The sequence below is a fragment of the Myxine glutinosa genome, chromosome 10, assembly GCF_964187855.1.
Source record: "Myxine glutinosa chromosome 10, kmMyxGlut1.1, whole genome shotgun sequence".
NCBI classification, from domain to species: domain Eukaryota; kingdom Metazoa; phylum Chordata; class Myxini; order Myxiniformes; family Myxinidae; genus Myxine; species Myxine glutinosa.
The window spans coordinates 120321945-120342658 of NC_136270.1; the positions used below are offsets into that span (position 1 = coordinate 120321945).

Sequence of the window (20714 nt, forward strand, 5' to 3'; positions counted from 1 at the left end):
GAAGGGTCGTCACGGCAACCCTTTGTGGTTGAGGCGTTCTGGCAGGGCGAGATCGGGCCATCGGACGGCTCCGTGCCGAGATGGTGCGTGGAATCTCGGCCCGGGTAAGCCCCCTTCCCTGCACCGAATGCCGGACGAATCCAACCGCCGGCAACAAACCACCCGCATTCATTGCTCGGCGTTGCGAAGCCGAGCTTTGGAAATGAATTGGCGCACCGAGAGGCTCAAGTGAGTAGACGTGTGAGGGTGATAGCAGTAGTGAATTTGAACAGCAAAATTTGTGATTGGAAAAAATTTGATGATTGGCAGATGATTGGTAGAGTGATTGGCAAATTTTTGATTGGCTGAAATTGGATGGGCCAAATTGGTAGTGGAAGATGCCCGATGTGGTGGGATGGCAACTCTGCCATCCCGCACAAAAGGGGGCAAAGGAGCTATAGTTTATGGGGTTTATGGCAGTGAAAACTAGCCCGGGAGGGTTAGGATATAATGTGTAGGGACCTAGAGATTGACCATAGGTAACGGTAAGGTTAAGTAGCGACTTTGGACAGGTAGTGGGGACATAGAGAGGGTAGTTGGATGATAATGACGAGGGAGCGCAATAATGTAACGGGCGACGGGGAAGCGCGAGCGTTAGCAGGAAACCAGGTAGATCAGATGATGCCGTGTGAGTGTTGGAGGTGTATTCAGAAGTGTATTGTCAAAAGGCGATTGTGAGTTGTATTGAGCGTGGAAGTGTATGGAACAGGTGTATGACTGAGTAGTGGTGATTGTGTGTTGTGTTGACCAAATGGCCCAGGGAGGAAGGAGGGTGCAGGAAGCACCAGGTGTAGGAGTGATTGCACAGGTGTGCAAATCCAGGTGAGCATGGTTGTATGGAATAAATGGTCTGGAATACATGGAGTATGGAATGGATGGTGGTGGAGTGAGTATGGTGGAAACTGTGGAGTGGAGTGGATGGTGCGAAGGTGTGGATGGGGGAAAGGAGGATGGACCCCATCACGAATACCCGGGGAGGGTAGTGTAAGCGTTAGGTAGAGAGTAGGTAAATTGTGGTTGGATATTGGCATCTGTGGTGCATGTGGAAGAATGGTGTTTGGATGGGTGCATTAGTGACGTGGAAATGGCTGGGCATGTGGCCTGTTAGTGTGTGTAGTTGGTTGGGCACTCCACCACTGTGAGGATGTCGGCCAGGTGAGGCCGCAGGTGGGCTCTGGGAGCCGTTAGAGTTGTGAATGGGGCCCGAGGATCCAGAGGACGGACCCGGGTAGCCCAGTGCTAGAGGGGGCACCGAGTGGGGAGAGCGCCAGAGGGCCTTCCCCAGTTAAGATAGGTAGGGTGAGGAGCAGGTAAGCTCGGAGGCAACTACAGTGGTGGAGGTGTGCAGGTGGGTAGACCTGCTGGGAGAGCTACACGACCCAGTCCTGAAATTGTGCAAGGGCACAGGGAGTTGAATCGGGGGAGTGAGACCCCAAATTGATGAAGCACCACAGTTTGGTCAATGGGAATTTGGTTCTTAAAACCGCATAGAGTAAGACGGCCAATGGTTTGGCAGGGAAAGACCCCGGGTAGTGTAAAGTGAGTTAAGGTCATTTAGGAAGTAGTTAGGATTAAGAATCTCCTCGCACCATCTACATCCACTCACCTGAGATGACGTACCTCCACACCATGCCATGGATGTTTTTGATTATTTTTATTGTGCAAATGTTTGGATTGTGAGACGCATCATGATGTGGGTGTGACATTGTGCTTTGTTGTTCCATCTCTCCCTCCTTATGAGGATTTTTTTTTTTTTTTTTTTTTTTATTTATTTTTTTTTTTTTTTTTTTGTATACAAGATCGAGGCTCGTGAAAGAGCGAACATTAATCACACAGAAAGACAAACAGACACATAAAACAAATAACATCGGGAGCGGTAGACAAGATGGGGAGAGAGGGGGAAGGACACAAACACAACATTTGAGAGCAGGGACCGAGAGACATGGAGACATCGAGAGATCTGTGGGAGGGAGAGGGCTTTGGGGGGGAGGCATGTGAAGGGGGGGGAGGCATGTGAAGGGGGGGGGGGGTGGGAGAGGTATAAACATATGGACACTGCCAGGATTTCCAGGAAATAAGTTGGAATTTCAAACAAGGTGGATCTGGGGTGAATTAGTGGGGGTAGAAAAGATCAAGGTTATGGATGGGGGAAGATAAGAGATGGTGGTGAACAGCTGTTTTAAAGACCTGGAGGGAGGAGAGGGATTGAAGGGAGTGTGGGAGTTTGTTCCACAGGCGGGAGAAAAGAGGAATGAAAGAGTGAAGGTGAGCAGAAAGCCGAGATTTCGGCAGTTTAACCATCAGAGGGTTGCTGGCAGATCTTGTGCGACCTGTAGGAATATTTGGGGGACAGAGCACAGAGAGAGCTGGGGGAGCAAGGCCGGAGAGGAGTCGGTAGAAGACAGAAAGACCACCTACCTGCCTGCGGTGAGTGAGTGAAAGGCCCTCAGAGATAGCTTCATCGCGGGAGATTCCAATGATTTTGAAAGCTTTGGATTCAACAGCGTGAAGCCGAGCCAGGTGTGAGGCAGGAGCACCAGCCCATAGGGGAGAACAGTATTCCATAGAGCTGCGGATGAAAGCCTTGTATGTGGTGAGGAGCTCAGGTGTGCCGAGGAAGGACTTCGCACGACGGAGGATGCCCAGTCGGCGACTGGCTTTGGAGGCCAGCTTGGAAATGTGGTTTTCCCAAGAAAGATCATGGCAGATAGTGAGACCCAAAAGCTTGAGTGACAGAACTTCTTGGAGAGGATTGTTGAGAAAGTAGATGGGAGGGTTGTCCAGTCGATCTTTTCGGAGAGACATAGTAAGAGAGTGAGATTTGGCAGGATTGAAAGACATGTTCCACTTGTTTGACCAGTCTGTGATTTTGTCCAGGTCTTCAGAGAGTGAGGAGGCTGCAGACTGCCGATCTGAGGGAAGAGGAATGGAGCGGCAGAGAGTGGAGTCATCAGCAAAGAGATAGAGAGGATTTTCCAGAGAGTCAGAGAGATCATTGATAAAGACCAGAAAAAGCACAGGGCCCAGCACACTTCCTTGGGGAACTCCAGCCTGAACAGGAAGGGGAGATGAGAGAAATCCATTCAGGGCCACACGTTGACTACGACCAGAGAGGAAGTCCGCAAGCCATGCATGGAGATTTCCATAAATACCATAGGAGGAGAGTTTGGTGAGCAGAGCTGGGTGCCAGACCGTATCAAAGGCTCTTGATATGTCAAGGGAGACAGCTCTGATTTCCTGTTTGGCATTGAGGACCTCCATCCATTGTTGAGACAGCAGAAGCAGCATGTCCAGAGTAGAGTGACCTGGTCTGAAACCAAATTGATGATCAGAGATCAAGCCATTGGAGAAGAGGAAAGATTTCATATCCGAAGCAATGATGGATTCCATGACTTTGCTGATAATTGGGAGCAGGCTGATTGGTCTGTAGTTGCAAGGATCTGTTTTTGCACCTTTTTTGTGTAAAGCGGTAATGTTAGCTGATTTCCAGGATGCTGGCAGATGACCTTGAGCAAAAGATAGGGTGAAAAGAACAGAGAGAGGGTGAGATAGAGCGGCAGAGCAGGATTTTAGGACCCGTGGGCTGATGCCGTCTGGTCCAGTTGCAGAATCAGAGTCGAGGTTTGACAAAAACTCCTCCACCTTGTCAGGAGAGAAGGACACAGAGTCCAGGAGCAGTTGGGTTCGACTGGGAAAGGAGGGAACAGAGAGAGATGGGTTTGGGACTAAGGATTTCGAGGCAAACACAGAGTTGAGGCATTCGGCTTTGTCACGTGCGATGTCAACTGTGTGGCCATTTGAGGTAAGGGAGGGGATGGAGGGGGAACAAACACCAGAAACGGATTTGACCAGACGCCACCAGGATTTGGAGGAAGGAGACAGGTTTGAGAGTTCATTCTTGAGTGAGGAGAGATAGTGCTTCCTGGCACTCCTGAGGGTAGACACACACTTGTTCCGAGCTTGGTGGAAGGAACTGAGATTTCCTTCAGTTGGATTAGCCTTCCAAGAGGCAAAGGCAAGTTGTTTCAGGGCAACTGCCTCACCACAAGATTCAGTGTACCATGGACGGGAGGAAGGGTAAGACAATTGAAGGCGAGATGGGATAAATCTGTGCATGAGAGAGATCAGTTTGCTTTGGAAGAATTCCCAGGAAGAATTGATGTCAGCGGCAGTGGAGATGGGAGACCAATCCAGACGATTGATGGCTGCTTGAAGACCGTCCCAGTCGGCCTGAGTGAAATGCCAGACTCGACGACGCTGAGGAGGCTCTCTGAGAATGGCCAGAGAGATGTCCACTTTGACAAGCACATGATCAGAAGAACCGATTGGAGCAGAAGAAGAGCAGCAGACATTAGCAGGGAAGTTTGTCATAACCAAGTCTAGAAGAGAAGATACTCCATTGGCTGAGATCCGGGTCGGGAAATTGACAGATTGTGTCAATCCCAGTGAGTCACAGAAGTCCTTTGCTGAGATGCCATGACTAGTGAGAGAGGAACCCACACCCAACCAGGTGGCATGATGACAGTTGAAGTCACCACATATGAGGAAGAGAGAGTTGGGATGAGTGGATAGAAGTTGGTCCATGTTGTCAGACAGTGAAATGTAGATGGAGTCATCACTGTTTGGGGGACGGTACAGAACACATATGAACAAAAGGTGGGAGCGGAGAGGAAGCCGTAACCAGAGGTACTCCTGCGGGTGAGGAGGAAAGAGAGCAGTGCAAGGAGAGTGAGGAAGAGAGTTTTTGACAAAGATAGCCACCCCACCACCAGGCCGAGGCTCAGGTCTATCATACCGGAGGAGGGAGTAACCAGGAAGAGATATTAAGGAATCAGAGACATCTTGAAGGAGGAAAGTCTCTGTTAAGCAGATCAAGTCTGGATTGTCAGAAGCAACCTGTATGGAGAGATCAGTCAGGTTTGAGCGAAGGCCCCGGATGTTTGAGGTCCATACCGTTAATGAAGAGAGAGGGGGAGCATCGGGTACAGGACAGGGGAGGGGAGGAGTAGGGTAAGATGAAGGATGAGAGGGGGAGGTAGGGACAGCAGTCGATAGTGTTTCTGATGTTGCAGAAGAGTTCCAAGAAAGGGAAGGATGAGGAGGATGAAAGGTTTGCTGGTGAAGGGATGCGGCACAGTGAGGGGTTGTCCGAGGGGGGGCAGAGGATAGTAGAAGGTTTGGGGGGGTGGAGGTATGAGATAGAAGGGAGACGAAGTGGGGAGGAGGCAGCCCGGAGGAGGAGGGGGGAGGAGAGAGAACTGGAGAGGAATGGTATGGGGGGAGAATTGAAAGGGAGGGATTGGGGGGGAGTTTTGAAGGGGAGGAGTGAGGGGGGAGTTTAGGAGGGGAGGGGCAAGGGGGGAGTTTTGGAGGGAAGGGGAAAGGGGGGAGATCAGGAGTGGAGGGGCAAGGGGGGAGATTAGGAGGGGAGGGGCAAAGGGGAAGTTTAGGAGGGGAAGGGCAAGGGGGGAGTTCAGGAGTGGAGGGGCAAGGGGGGAGTTTAAGAGTGGAGGGGCAAGGGGGAAGTTTCGGAGTGTAGGTGCAAGGGGGGGGATTTGGATGGGAGGGGCAAGAGGGGAGTTTAGAAAGTGGATGATTAATGAAAGACGAACATTGATAACAAATTGGGTTTGTTGTGATTTTCAAGTTAGCAATCCGGTTCAGAACGATGGAGGAGGGATGGAATGAATGTGAATTTAGACCATGTAGTGAGATGATGAATTGGGTGATGGCAAATTTGGTTAGAGGGATTGTGGGGACGAATTTGGTATTGGGGAAATATAGGGAAGACGGGACAGTAGTGACGAATTTGTAAATGTGTACATTTTTGTACATATGGGGTAAGGGCAAGGGTAGAGTAGGTAATAGGGGGGGTGACGTACGGTAGGGATGAGCTTTCTCACTTCGCTCTCCGTATGCACCTCGTCTTGCATTGCCTTGTTTGATGTGTACCCTTGTGACCTTACCCCTCGCTCACCTGTCTTCTTCCCCCCCCCTTGTCTCCCACCCGAGGACTGGGCGCCGAGGGGAGCGTGCGGGAGTCCGCCATTGAGTGCCCAAAACTCCCGCAACCAGCTGTCTGCATCGATGCACCACTTATGGACCACATGTCTGTGGCTGAGCACCACTTATGGACACCACGGGTGGGGGCATGGCCCCTCTGCTGGAACCGGCCATGATGGCCCGAGATCTTGCTGGCGGACCTTGGTAACATGGCACCTATGCCATACAGGTGAACCATTCATAGTCGGCCCTGTGGGCCATAAATAAAAAGAACAGTGGACACGGTTGTGCATGTCATTTTATTATGTTCAAATAGGCCGCCAGCAAAGAAGAAAGACAACATCTGGAAGAACGACAATGGCCAGCAGAGGGAGCCGAAGAGGAAGACCGGCACCAGGGGTTTGTTGGGTTTTTTTAAATTGAACTGTGGTGACTGTTGTTACGGTTCCCGGATTTAGAGGAGTTACTATTCATGTCATTGCTTATTAATGTTTATTCTATTAAAGGTTGTTGTGGTTAAAGGGTTAGAGAGGCTCCGGATAACAGGAGACCGGAAACGGGATAGTGAACCGGAAGAAGAAAAAGACACGAGGTCCGGGAGAAGCGGCGATCTTCCTCTTCCTCGCCCAGCCCCGACGCGAGCGGGGTCGATATTGAGCAGCGTGGGGGACGCTGCGTTTGAAAGCCCGTCTGGCGAAAGGAGTTACCTGCACGGGGTAATTACCGATTACACGTCAAGTTGCCGTGGGTTCGTGCACGGAACCAAGCGTCCGGCACAGTTCGCCTCGACGTCTACAAGGACGCGTACGGGTCGCACCTTGGGCCTCGCGCGCTTTGCCAGCCGCGCTTTGCTTTTGCCCGCTTGGCTGTGCACGGAGGAGGGCGCTGCAGCAGTTGTTCCCGGTACGTGACGTGCACGTTTGGAGCACGTCAGCCAGGGGTCCGTTCAACCGCCCGTGTGCAGAGAAGTCGACCTTCACCTTGGCCAGGAGGGGCCCAGAGACATTGTGAGGGACAGTGACCATAGAGGGGTCGTGAGTGGGGAAAGGGGGGACATACATGAGATGGCCATCTTAGTAATATTGGTGATTGATAATTATTGATGGTTGTTGATTGATTGGGGAATATATTATTGATGAATCCGGATCCTTGGTGTGGGGTTTCTTATTGACTTGAATTGTTGTGTCTTTCATATTGATTGCTTTACGAAGGCGTATAAATCATAGATCTTTCTGGTGGAGTTCTTCTCACGGTCCGGGGGTAACCGAGACCAGGTAGTCACCAGGAGGACCACGTAACAGAATTGGGGGCTCGTCCAAATTACGATTTGCGGATTCGCAATTGGGTCTACGTCCGGGATCTATAAAATTTTCTAAATTTTAGTCCGGGAAAGAATTCCCAAGAGTGGGAACTTTTCCAACGTTCCCAAAATTGTTTTGCTCTGCCGACAAAACAACAACAACAAAAAAATAATAATAATAATAATAGCAATAATAGTAATACTGTTGCTTTTCTTTGTTGGAAATTTCTGGGGTGAAGGTTAACAGGTGTTACCAGTAGTCATCATGGCGTTTGTGGCACAGAACTTTGCGGTAACCCCTAGTGAGGCACAGTTCCGAGCATTACTAAAATCGGACCTCTTGAAATTGGCCAAACATTTTAACTTGGAGGTCCGAACTAATTTGAGGAAGGCAGAGTTGCAGACCACGGTGATACAGTCTATGGTGGGATTAGGAACATGGGACGAGTTAGCCTGGGAGTGGCTACCCGAAGAACCAGAAGACGTTGAGCTCCGGAAACTGGAGTTGCAATTACGGACCCAGGAACGGATCAAGGAAGAGGAAAGGAAAGCAGAAGAGAGGAGAGAAGAGAAACAAGCAGAGGAAAGGAGAGTGGAACGAGAACTCCAGGAAAGGTTAGAAGGGAGAAAAGCAGAGGAGAGGAGAGCTGCCAGGGAACTCGAAGCAGAGGAGAGAAAAGCCAAAAGGGAGTTGAAGGAACGTGATCTGGCGCTTCAGCAAGAAATTAAATTCAAGGAGCTGGATTTAATGAGAGAACGGGGAGAGGTACCACCCTTGCTGACGGGGTCGACACCTAGCCAGAAAACCTGGGATGTGGGCAGACATGTGAGGCTGGTTCCACCCGTCAGTGAAAAGGAAGTCACTCAATTTTTTCCACACTTTGAGAAAGTGGCTCGACAGTTAAACTGGCCGGAGGAGGCCTGGACCATACTAGTGCAAAGTGTGCTGGTGGGTAAAGCTCAAGAGATTTATTCGGCGCTACCAATGGACCAATGTGCAGATTATGAGGTATTGAAGAAGCACATTCTCAAAGCCTATGAGTTGGTTCCTGAAGCTTACCGGCAAAAATTCAGGAATGCCAGGAAGAGGGAGAGGGAGACCCATGTGGAGTTTGCCAGAGTGAAAGAAAACATGTTTGATCGGTGGTGTGAGTCAAAAGGAGTCGGGAACGACTTCGAAGCATTGCGTGACCTGATGCTGGTGGAGGAATTTCAACAGTGTGTCCACGAGGACATCAAAGTGTACCTGCAGGAAAAGAAAGTACCAAAGTTGTGGGACGCAGCCACCATGGCAGATGATTATGCCTTAACACACCGGATAGGGGTCCACACCCCTAGCTCCTCGCCTAGACTTCAGCAGGGGAGTTATGGAACACCCGGTGCGGAGAACGACAATACATGGCGGCGGCCTCGAGAGGATTATGGGGACAACGCGGATACCCCGACTGTTCGAAATCAGAGGGCTACGGGCCCAAGCCAAACTTATTTCCTGGGGGGCCCGAGGCAGAACACGAGTTTTTCCTCCGGGCCTACTTGCGCCTTTTGCAAAAAACCCGGACACTTGATGTCCAGTTGTTACCTCATGAAAAGGGACAACCCAGAGCGGAGTCCGACTATCACAACTCCAAATGCGATGGCTAGCGTAAGAAATCGCCCACAGAAAAGTTACCAACCATTTATTTATGAGGGGTTTGTCTCACTCGAGGGAGACTTGACTAACCCAAGACCTGTTAGGGTATTGAGGGACACAGGAGCCCATCAATCCTGAATGCTTGAAGGCATTTTGCCATTGTCAAAGAGTACCGCAACTGGTGATAGTGTTCGGTTACAAGGGATCGGTGGCTGTGTTCGTGCCCCACTTCATGTCATCCATTTGGAATCCGATTTGGTGTCAGGACCGGTCACCGTCAGTTTACAAGCCACGCTTCCTGTAGAGGGGGTATCTGTGATTATCGGGAATGATTTGGCCGGGGGGCAAATTTATGGTAACCCGAGGGTGGGTAAAGAGCCCCACAGGGGAAATAACACCACCCCAGCTCGGGATAGCGACAAAAGTGCCAAGTTATTTGTAGGGGGACTGAACTTCAACACAGAGGAAGAAGTTCTGACCTCTGTCTTCAACAGATATGGGCCGCTGGTGGAAGTGCGGGTGGTAAAAGACAGGGAAACAACGGTCAAGAGGGTTCGGCTTTGTCACGTTTGCAAGCACAAAAGACGCCAGGGAGGCAGAGAAGAATTGGAATGGTAAGGATTTGGAGGGTCGGACCATAACAGTAGGGAAGGCATTTCGTAGGCGTCGAGAGGTCTACAGAAGAGGACCACTTGGCGGTAGTTTTGGTGTTGGCAGCAGCCGATATTACTATGGAGGCTCCCAGAGTTACGGCATCTCCCGAAAGAATGATTGGCAGAGGACTGGCCGAGAAGGAGACCGCCAGTCAAGGGGTCCAACTGCAGGGACAAGGGGTCCTACCGTAACTGTTAGGAGTCTGGAGAAGTTGAAGCACTCTATATACGGCGGAGCCGCCGAGCCTGGGCTCCTACACGGGCTAACCGTGAACGCCACGTTCTTAAAAGGCGTCCCGGTAGGGAACGTTCTTACACGGACTAACCGTGAACTCCACGTTCTTAAAGGCGTCTATGTAATGACCTTTCCTCCCCGGACTAACCGTGAACCCCACATTCCTTAAGGCGTCCATGTAGTGAGTACTCAGCTGGGCCTCCATCCAAGAGCAACTAGAAGTGGTTGACGCTTGGTCTCGAGGGAATTACCTTGGAATCTCTGGGGGGTTTTGGTGAAGGTTTGGTGCTTTATTTTTGAGATGCGCTAATTGTGCCCGGGGGGAACTGATGATTTGGGGTATCGGGTTGGTTTATCAAAGTGGCCGGCACAGAAAGTTTTCGCAGGGTTCAAACTTTCTTTCTTGAAGGGGGGGAGTGTTACGGATGCCGGATTTAGAGGAGTTACTATTCATGTCATTGCTTATTAATGTTTATTCTATTAAAGGTTGTTGTGGTTAAAGGGTTAGAGAGGCTCCGGATAACAGGAGACCGGAAACGGGATAGTGAACCGGAAGAAGAAAAAGACACGAGGTCCGGGAGAAGCGGCGATCTTCCTCTTCCTCGCCCAGCCCCGACGCGAGCGGGGTCGATATTGAGCAGCGTGGGGGACGCTGCGTTTGAAAGCCCGTCTGGCGAAAGGAGTTACCTGCGCGGGGTAATTACCGATTACACGTCAAGTTGCCGTGGGTTCGTGCACGGAACCAAGCGTCTGGCACAGTTCGCCTCGACGTCTACAAGGACGCGTACGGGTCACACCTTGGGCCTCGCGCGCTTTGCCAGCCGCGCCTTGCTTTTGCCCGCTTGGCTGTGCACGGAGGAGGGCACTGCAGCAGTTGTTCCCGGTACCTGACGTGCACGTTTGGAGCACGTCAGCCAGGGGTCCGTTCAACCGCCCGTGTGCGGAGAAGTCGACCTTCACCTTGGCCAGGAGGGGCCCAGAGACATTGTGAGGGACAGTGACCATGGAGGAGTCGTGAGTGGGGAAAGGGGGGACATACATGAGATGGCCATCTTAGTAATATTGGTGATTATTGATGGTTGTTGATTGATTGGGGAATATATTATTGATGAATCCGGATCCTTGGTGTGGGGTTTCTTATTGACTTGAATTGTTGTGTCTTTCATATTGATTGCGTTACGAAGGCGTATAAATCATAGATCTTTCTGGCGGAGTTCCTCTCACGGTCCGGGGGTCACCGAGACCAGGTAGTCACCGGGAGGACCACGTAACACTGTGCAACGATTGGTGCTTGATGGTGCTTTGGTGCGTTTTGGTGCTTTCTGGTGCGTCGATGCAGCACAGGCTGTCTCCCCCACCCCCAAAAGAACAATCGCAGGTCCTGGGTTGCGTTTTGTAAATACAAGTAGCGTCATTGTACATAATGCGCCCCCACCGTAAGTGTTTAGTTTGAAGACAATTCCGCAATTCGGTTAGCTGTGGGCGTAAGTCTGTTAGATATGGTGCAATGCAGCAGCGGGACATATTTATTTGTGTTTTAAAACTGTCACACTCAGGGTCAGGTTAAATGTAGAGGGAACTACACCTACGTGCCACACTCAAGGTAAAAGTAATAGGCCCGGGACGTGCCTAAGAGGAGGAGGGTGCAGTGTTGTGGATTTGAGAATGGTGTTGTGTTTTTTATTATCGTTGTAAGTGTAATGAAGCTTGTTGTAAATATCACCCTCCTTCCTCCATTTGGTGTGTAAATGTTAAAGGTCGTCCCCGTAGTTATTCCATATACAATCACATAGCCAATCATAGATCTCCTTGTTCAGTAGTTATCTCCTTATTATGTGTATTAGTCTAAGGCTTTCTCTTCCATTAATTGACACTCCATTGCACCGAATTCAAATAAGGTAGATTCCCTTCGCATTCCCCTTTTGTCATCAATTGCCAACTGCATTGGGCGGGTTCTGCGTGCGGTTTTCTGCATTCGCCGCTGCTGCTTTGTGGTTTTCGCCGCAAAACCTCCATTGAACACACGGTCAGATCGGAGAAGAAGGGGGAGGAGCCGCCGAATCCAGGGCGTTGGCCGCCGATCGTCATCACAAGGTGGAGCCAGCGAGCCCCGACCCGCCAATCAGGACCGGTGAGAGACCAGCTCGGGCGTGGCGCGGGTTGATCTGGAGGCGCGCTATAAAAGCGCACGCGGAAGCCTTTGAGGAAGTGGGAGAGAGAGATGCGGCAGATGAGTCCAGAGCGAAGGAAGTGACAGAGCCACACGAGCAGTACCACGCAGCTTTGACTCCACCAGGCAGCGTTGACTCCACCAGGCAGCTTTGACTCCACCAAGCAGCGTTGACTCCACCAAGCAGCTTTGACTCCACCATGCAGCTTCGACTCGCTGCTACGCGGGAACCAGTTTGCGGTGGCATCGGTGGCCGTCGAGGTCCAGGCCGACGTCCTCTGCGGGATCAAGCCCCAGCCAGCGTCCAGCTGAACCTTCCTCTCCCTCCAGCCATCCACCTCCTGCCATTCCTGTCATCATCCCCCATGTAAGTGTGCTTGTAGTCTGTCTTTTGTCTTGTCCCTGGGTATAAGTTAAGCCTGTTTAGATAAGTTAATATTTGCACTGTGTCTCCTTCCATTCTTTCTGTCTTTATTTTCTTATTCTTCCTTGGTTTCTTTGATTGTGTAAATAGTAGTAAATAAATCATATTCGTATTTCCTACCTTTGTTCTGCTTATTCTTCACATCCGTGTCGCCTTAGTGATTTCCTTCATTGAATACCTGTGGCACGATTTGGCCAACGTTTCGGAATCGGGTTAGTTTCTGTTAATAGTTCGTGCCGCGGTTGCTAAAACCGCTCGGCAATTAACATCTGTCCGCGGTACGAACGGGGCTGTGCACCTGCCTTTCCGGAGGTAGCTGGGCAGCGTCAGGGACCCCGTCGGTCAGTCAGAGACAAGGGGATTCATCCCCCCTCGGTAAGGGGAACAGAGGCCGACGTTGGGTTCCATAACAATATTATGATATCATGTATATTGTGATTCTTTCAATGATCTGATCTAACATGTCAATGCCATGCAAGTTCTGATCCTTTCAATGACCTGATTTGACATGTTATAACATGCACGTTCTGATCCTTTCAATGACCTGATCTACAATATTATGTCATGCATGTTCTGCTGCTTTGAATGACCTGATCTAACATGTTATAATGTCATGCATGTTCTGATCCTTTCAACGACCTGATCTAACATTTACCATATAAAACACAATGTCAGTTTGTGTGTTTGTGAGTTTTTACAGATGTCTGTCCCCCTTCATGAAGGTTGGTTCTACGGACAAACCTTTAAACACGAATGTGTATTCACGACGGTCTGTTTTTTGAGGATAAAACAAACTTGAAAAACATTTTCCATAATAGAGTAATAATTGTGTCTCCTCTATTGGAATTGTAGATGGTGGCTTGCAAACAGAGCCTCATGGGCGGTGTACAAAAGCGTTTTAAAAAAATTACAAGGCGGAGGGAGTTGAAATTTGCTGCATGTGATTTGCATGATGTTCAACGCGTGCAGAGCAAAATGAGTGTTCATTTACAGCCGTAGGATGTCTAATAAATAAAGAAGATATCAGAACACCTGACACGAGGCCGAGGCTTCAGACTTTGTCATGCTCACGAGGCTGCGCCGTCGAATAAACTGCTCCAGCCCGTCATTAATGACGACATGGCATTATAACAAAGCTCCGACACCCTCACAGCAGTAAAATTTATTATCGGGAATTTAAAATGGTGAGGCATGGTCTGATCTTTTCAATGACCGGATTTAACCTAATAAGTAATAGTAATAATAATTGGCCATGATAATATTGACAATAACATGATTCCTCCTGCCACTCCCAGAGTGAGCAGGTGCACTAGTTGTAGAAAATATATATATATATAAAACACAGTTTGTGTGTGTGTGTGTGTGTGTGTGTGTGTGTGTGTGTGTGTGTGTGTGCGTGTGTGCGTGTGTGTGTAATGTTACCGATAGACTCCTAAACGGAGAGGCTCACGTACTTGATATTTGGCACAGACATGGCCATTGAGCCTGGGAAGAACATGGCCGACCTAAAAAAAATTATTTCATAATATTTTTTTACCATATTTTTACCTCAGCGCATTTCAGCGAGGAATATTATGCATGGAATCTGACCGGTGGCAGAGCAGCGCGCTGATTCGCTCAGAGCGATCACGTGACGTTCCTTGCCGCCATTAACTCAGTTACGCGTTCGCACGTATTTCAGAGCGAAAAGCGATTGCGTTTTTTCACATTTCAGCGAGGAACATTGCCATTCACACCACACAGGTTTTTTTTTCTTTCATCTTTAGATCCATATTTTTTTTCAGCGAGGAATATTATACACGGAATCTGAATCGGTGGCAGAGCAGCGCGCTGATTCGCTCATTCGCGCTCATTGATGAAGATCACGATCACGTGATGACGTGATCACGAATGATGTTCGTGACGCGATCATGTGATGTTCTTTGCCGCCAGAAACTCACAGCAAGTAGCATAGATTTTAGCATGATTTGCATTTAGCATGATTTAGCATGATTTAGCATAGATAGTAGCATGTTTCACATAGTTTTTTTTTCAGCGAGGAATATTATGCACGGATTCTGACCGGTGGCAGAGCAGTGCGCTGATTCGCTCAGAGCGATCACGTGATGTTCCTTGCCGCACGATTGCGTTTTTTCACATTTCAGCGAGGAACATTGCCATTCACACCACATAGGTTTTTTTTCTTTCATCTTTAGATCCATATTTTTTGCCATAACGTAGCGCATTATGGCTCTCTCGAGCTCGAGTTAGCCAATCACCTGGGAGCATGAGGCCACGTTGGCCACGCCCACGACACGACACAGAGTTGCAATCGTGCGTTTGCGTCGTTTAACGTGGTATTTTGTCTACGAGTATTTTGAATTTGGTATTTTGAATTTGTCTACGAGTGAGTGACTGGAAGACTGACTGTGATAAAGGCAATGGCACCGAAGAAAATAAATTTGTCACGTTCAACCTCCCGAGCAAGGAAAATCGCTGATCGGAGACTCCATGAAGCCGATGAAGATACTTTTCACCATCGACAAGCCAATCAAGAACGTGTCTCTAGATTCAGACAGAGAGAGACAGAAGATGAGACAGAGGCACATCTAAACGCCAATCAACAACGTCTGGCGAGGGCCAGACAGCGAGAGACAGAAGATGAGACAGAGGCACGTCTGAACGCTAATCAACAACGTCTGGCGAGGGCCAGACAGCGAGAGACAGAAGATGAGACAGAGGCACGTCTAAACGCCAATCAACAAAGTGTAGCGAGGGCCAGACAGCGAGAGACAGAAGATGAGACAGAGGCACGTCTAAACGCCAATCAACAAAGTGTAGCGAGGGCCAGACAGCAGGAGACAGAAGAACAGCGCCAAAAACGACTCAACAACTGGCAACCATCAGGCAGACGGTAGCCAGCCATTGCATGGGAGAAGGCTGCATTCAGTTACAATCCGAACACCGACTACTCCTCAAACGTTGATATTGGCTCCATGTCGTTCACCTGTCAGTTTTGCCATGCCTTGAAATGGAAGGGAGAAACACCAGGAATGTGTTGCAGGGGAGGCAATGTCCTTTTGCCTTCTCTCCAATCTCCACCGGAACCTTTGAAAGAACTACTTCAATCAACTACGACTCAATCCAGACACTTCCTGAAGGAAATCCGTAATTACAACTCTTCGTTCCAAATGACTTCGTTTGGAGCAGATCGCGTCGTCACTGAGGAAGGATTCATGCCTACATTCAAGGTGCAAGGCCAGGTATACCACCTCATTGGCTCTATCCACCCTCAACCAGGTGAGCAACCGAATTTTTTACAAATCTATTTTATGGGTGACCACCGAGAACTCCCCCTCCCCCCTCCCCTCCCCCCTCCCACCCCTCCCCCATACCCCCTCCCCCTCCCCCCTCTCCTCCCCTCCCCCCTCTTCTCCCTCACGTTTATACACGGAATGCCGGGTACTTCCCCCCCCTCTTCTCCCCTCCCCCCTCTCCTCCCCTCCCCTCCCCCCCTGTTCCCCTCCTCTCCTCTTCCCCCTCCCCTCCCCCACCCGGCAATGCCAGGCCCCCCTTCCCCTCCCCCTCCCCCCCTCTCCTCCCCTCCCCCCCTCTCCTCCCCTCCTCCCCCCTCTTCTCCCTCACGTTTATACACGGAATGCCGGGTACTTCCCTCCCCCTCTTCTCCCCTCCCCCCCTCTCCTCCCCTCCCCCCCCGTTCCCCTCCCCTCCGTTCCCCTCCCCTCCTCTTCCCCCTCCCCTCCCCTCCCCTCCACCGCCCGGCAATGCCGGGTACTTCTGCTAGTATGTAAATAAATGAACATGCAGAAATAATTACTGAGCGTAATTTGATGTCAAAATGTATCGTCACATCAGAGGTCAGGGTTTACACAACCTTCACCACCCGTGCTGTACCAAAGTTTGTTCACGGCATTAAAAAAATCTACCCCTTTGGGGGTCTACGTGGGGGTTTCCCCCCGAAATAGGTATTTGCTTTCTTCTCAGAAACTACACACGCAATTTCGATGAAACTTCACCACAACCTGAATCAGACACCCATGATGTACCAATGTTTGTTCAAGTAGGTCTTTTTTTCTTTGTTTGCTTAAAGTCTGTTCACTTGACAGCTGTTTAAACAGCTGTTCACCACCATCTCTTATCTTCCCCCATCCAAAACCTTGATCTTTTCTATCCCCGCTAATTTCACCCCAATTCCACTTTTTTGAAATACCAACTTCTGTCCTGGAAGTCCTTGGTGTACTTGTGTTTTATACTTCTCCCACCCCCCCCCCCCCCTTCCCACGCCTCCTCCCCCCAAGCCCTCTCCCTCCCACACATCTCCCTGCTCTTAAATGTTGTGTGCTCTCAAGTGTTTGTGTGCTTCCCCTTCTCTTGTCTTCCGCTCCCTCTTTTTATATATTTTGTTTGTCTGGTTGATTTGTTTGTGAAGTAAATGTCAGCTCTTTCACGAGCCTCGATTCAGTGTACAAAAAAAATCAAAAAAAAAAATCATAGATCTCTGAGTCAGATTCCAAGACCTCAGGGAATGATCAAACAATCTCCGAATTCTCACTGCATTCAACAGGATGTTAGAATTACCTCTGCTACTGAAGGTGGACTGAGGTTTATTTTCACACCTGTCTGGTACTTGCAAAATCGAGGATTCGGTTCCCTCGGTAGAGAGCATACCACCGCTAGGCTGAACAGGTTATGTTTTGTATCCCACTGATACGTCATATCTGGATAAGGATCTTGACTAAAATCTAATTGTTTTTTCTTGTAACTTAATCAACTCATCCACCAGGTTTTGTCACAATCCGTTCACAACTTTTTGAAATATCGTGCTATATATCGATTTTGGCCCGATCACTCAATGGCGAAGAATCACTTTCAAAATTTTAAAAATTCTCGTATCCGGATCCAGATTTTTTAAAATCAAAATCGAATCGATTTGTTCTTGTCACATACCCAACCTGTCCACTAAGTTTTGTCTGAATCTGTCAATAACTCTTGGAGATATCTTGCTATATATCGGTTTTAGCCCTATCACACAATGGTGAAGAATCACTTTAAAATTCTCAGATCCGGATCTGAATCTTCACCAAAATCAAATCATTTCGTCTGTGTCACATACCCAACCTGTCCACTAAGTTTTGTCAAAATCCATGCACAGCTTGAGATATTCTGTTCACAAACAGACAAACAGACAGGAGTGAAAACATAACCGCCATCCACCCTCGGTGGAGGAGGTAATGACTGGTAGAAAACAACGAATCGTGTAAAATCATGGGCAAGATAAATTGATTCCCATGGACAACAACACTAACAATAGCAACAACAACACTAACAATAGCAACAACAACGGTAGCAGCAGCAGCAGCAACAGAGACTACTCTCCTAGATGTCGTACCTATTCCGGTGGGGTGAATCCGTCCACAGGTTGCCCCAACATGGGGGTTTCGCCGTAGGCAGTCCACCAGCAAGGAGACAGCCGATGGCTGGAACTCAGTGTCTCCATCCAAAGCCAAAATGTATGTGTTCTTGAGGAGATAGGGTGAGAGAGACCTTAGTGCCAACCTCACATTGATACATGATCAAGATAAATAAATGAATTACTTATTTGTTATAGTTGCTCTTCATGTAGGTGCAAATGGCCGGTCACACATTACAATCGAACACCTGGGTAAGTGAATTTGTTTACAGTGTATATGCTGCGGCTAGGACAGAAACGACATTGTGAGATAGCAAACAATGTAACCTGGCGTCAAGGGACATCTGAAAATATCAGATCACTTGGCTACCCGCAGCTTGGTGCAATTTGTTGAAAGAGTGATTTTTTTTTTTTTGAATACATAATCGAGGCTCGTGAAAGAGCTAACATTTATCACACAAACAAATCAAACAGACAAACAAACAAAGTATATAAAAAGGGGAGCGGTAGACAAGATGGGGAGGGAAGGGGAAGCACATAAAAACAACATTTGAGAGAAGGGACATCGGGAATGTGTGGGAGGGAGAGGGCTTGGGGAGAGGCTGCGTGGGAAGGGGGTGGGGTGATGGGGGGTAGGAGAAGTATAAAACACAAGGACACCAAGGACTTCCAGGAAAGAAGTTGGTATTTCAAAAAACGTGGATTTGGGGTGAAATTAGTGGGGGTAGAAAAGATCAAGGTTTTGGATGGGGGAAGATAAGAGATGGTGGTGAACAGCTGTTTTAAAGACCTGGAGGGAGGAGTGGGATTGAAGAGAGTGGGGGAGTTTGTTCCAGAGGCGGGAGAAAAAAGGAATGAAGGAGTGAAGGTGAGCAGAGATTCTTGATTTTGGCAGTTTAACAATAAGAGGGTTGCAAGCAGATCTTGTGCGACCTGTAGGAATATTTGGGGGACAGAGCCCAGAGAGAGCTGGAGGAGCAAGGCCGGAGAGGAGTCGGTAGAAGACAGAAAGACCACCAACCTGCCTGCAGTGAGTAAGTGAAAGGCCCTCGGAGGTAGCTTCATCACGTGAGATTCCAATGATTCTGAACGCTTTGGTTTCAACAGCGTGAAGACGAGCTAGATGTGAGGCAGGAGCACCAGCCCAGAGAGGAGAGCATTATTCCATTGAGCTGTGGATGAAAGCCTTGTATGTGGTGAGGAGCTCAGGTGTGCCAAGGAAGGACTTCGCACGACGGAGGATGCCCAGTCGGCGACTGGCTTTGGATGCCAGATTTGAAATGTGGTTTTCCCAGGAAAGATCATGACAGATAGTGAGACCCAAAAGCTTGAGTGACAGAACTTCTTGGAGAGGATTATTCAGAAAGTGGATGGGAGGGTTGTCCAGTCGGTCTTTTCGGAGAGACATCGTAAGAGTGTGAGATTTGTCAGGATTGAAAGACATGTTCCACTTGTTTGCCCAGTCTGTGATTTTGTCCAGGTCTGCAGAGAGTGAGGAGGCTGCAGACTGCCGATCTGAGGGATGAGGAATGGAACGGCAGAAAGTGGAGTCATCAGCAAAGAGATAGAGAGGATTTTCAAGAGAGTCGGAGAGATCATTGATGCAGACCAGAAAAAGCACAGGGCCCAGAACACTGCCTTGGGGAACTCCAGCCTGAGCAGGAAGAGGAGATGAGAGAAACCCATTCAGGGCCACATGTTGACGACGACTAGAGAGGAAGTCTGCCAGCCATGCGTGGAGATTTCCATGGATACCAAAGGAGGAGAGTTTGGTGAGCAGAGCGGGGTGCCAGGCCGTATCGAAGGCATGTGATATGTCGAGGGAGACAGCTCTAATTTCCTGTTTGGCATTGAGGACCTCCCTCCATTGTTGGGACAGCAGAAGCAGCATGTCCAGGGTACAGTGACCTGGTCTGAAACCAAATTGATGATCAGAGATCAAGTCATTGGAGAAGAGGAAAGATTTCATATGCGAAGCAATGATGGATTCCATGACTTTGCTGATAATTGGGAGAAGGCTGATTGGTCTGTAGTTGCTGGGATCTGTTTTTGCACCTTTTTGTGTAAAGCGTTGATGTTGGCTGATTTCCAAGCAGATGGCAGATGACCTTGAGCAAAAGAGAGGGTGAAGAGAACAGAGAGAGGGAGTGAAAGAGCGGAAGAACAGGATTTTACGACCCGTGGGCTGACGCCGTCAGGTCCAGTTGCCGAATCAGAGTCGATGGTTGACAGAAACTTTTCCACCTTGTCAGGAGGAACGGACACAGAGTCCAGGAGCAGCTGGGTACGACTGGGTACGGTGGGTACAGAGAGGGATGGGTTTGGGACACAAGATTTAGAGGCTGACAGAGTTGAGGCATTCAGCTTTTTCACATGCGGAGTCAGCTGTGTAGCCGTTTGAGGTAAGGGAGGGGATGGAGGGGGAACAAACACCAGAAACAGATTTGACCAGACGCCACCAGGATTTGGAAGAGGGAGACAGATGAGAGAGTTCGGTCTTGAGAACGGAGAGATATTGTTTCCTGGGTGGACACACACTTGTTTCGGGCTTTGTGAAAGGAAATGAGATTTCCTTCCGTTGGATTTGCTTTCCAGGAGACGAAGGCAAGTTGTTTCTTGGCAACAGCCTCACCACAAGATTCCGTGTACCATGGATGGGAGGAAGGGTATGACAACTGAAGACGAAATGGGATAAATCTGTGCATGAGAGAGAGCAATTTACTTTGGAAGAATTCCCAGGATGAGTTGATGTCAGATGTGGTCGAGATGGGAGACCAGTCCAGATGATTGATGGCTGCTTAAAGACCGTGCCAGTTGGCCTGAGTGAAATGCCAGACTCGTCGAGCTGAG

The 20714-nt window shown here is 49.2% G+C and overlaps 1 protein-coding gene across 1 annotated transcript in view; it reads right to left on the minus strand.

The window, feature by feature from the left end:
- LOC137433818 (chitin synthase chs-2-like) overlaps positions 1-20714 on the minus strand; it is a 119982-nt gene that overhangs the window by 92511 nt on the left and 6757 nt on the right. Inside the window, exon 3 of the mRNA XM_068126197.2 lies at positions 17844-17973. Coding sequence (XP_067982298.2) covers positions 17844-17973 — 130 coding nt within the window. The remainder of the gene's footprint in view (positions 1-17843; positions 17974-20714) is intronic.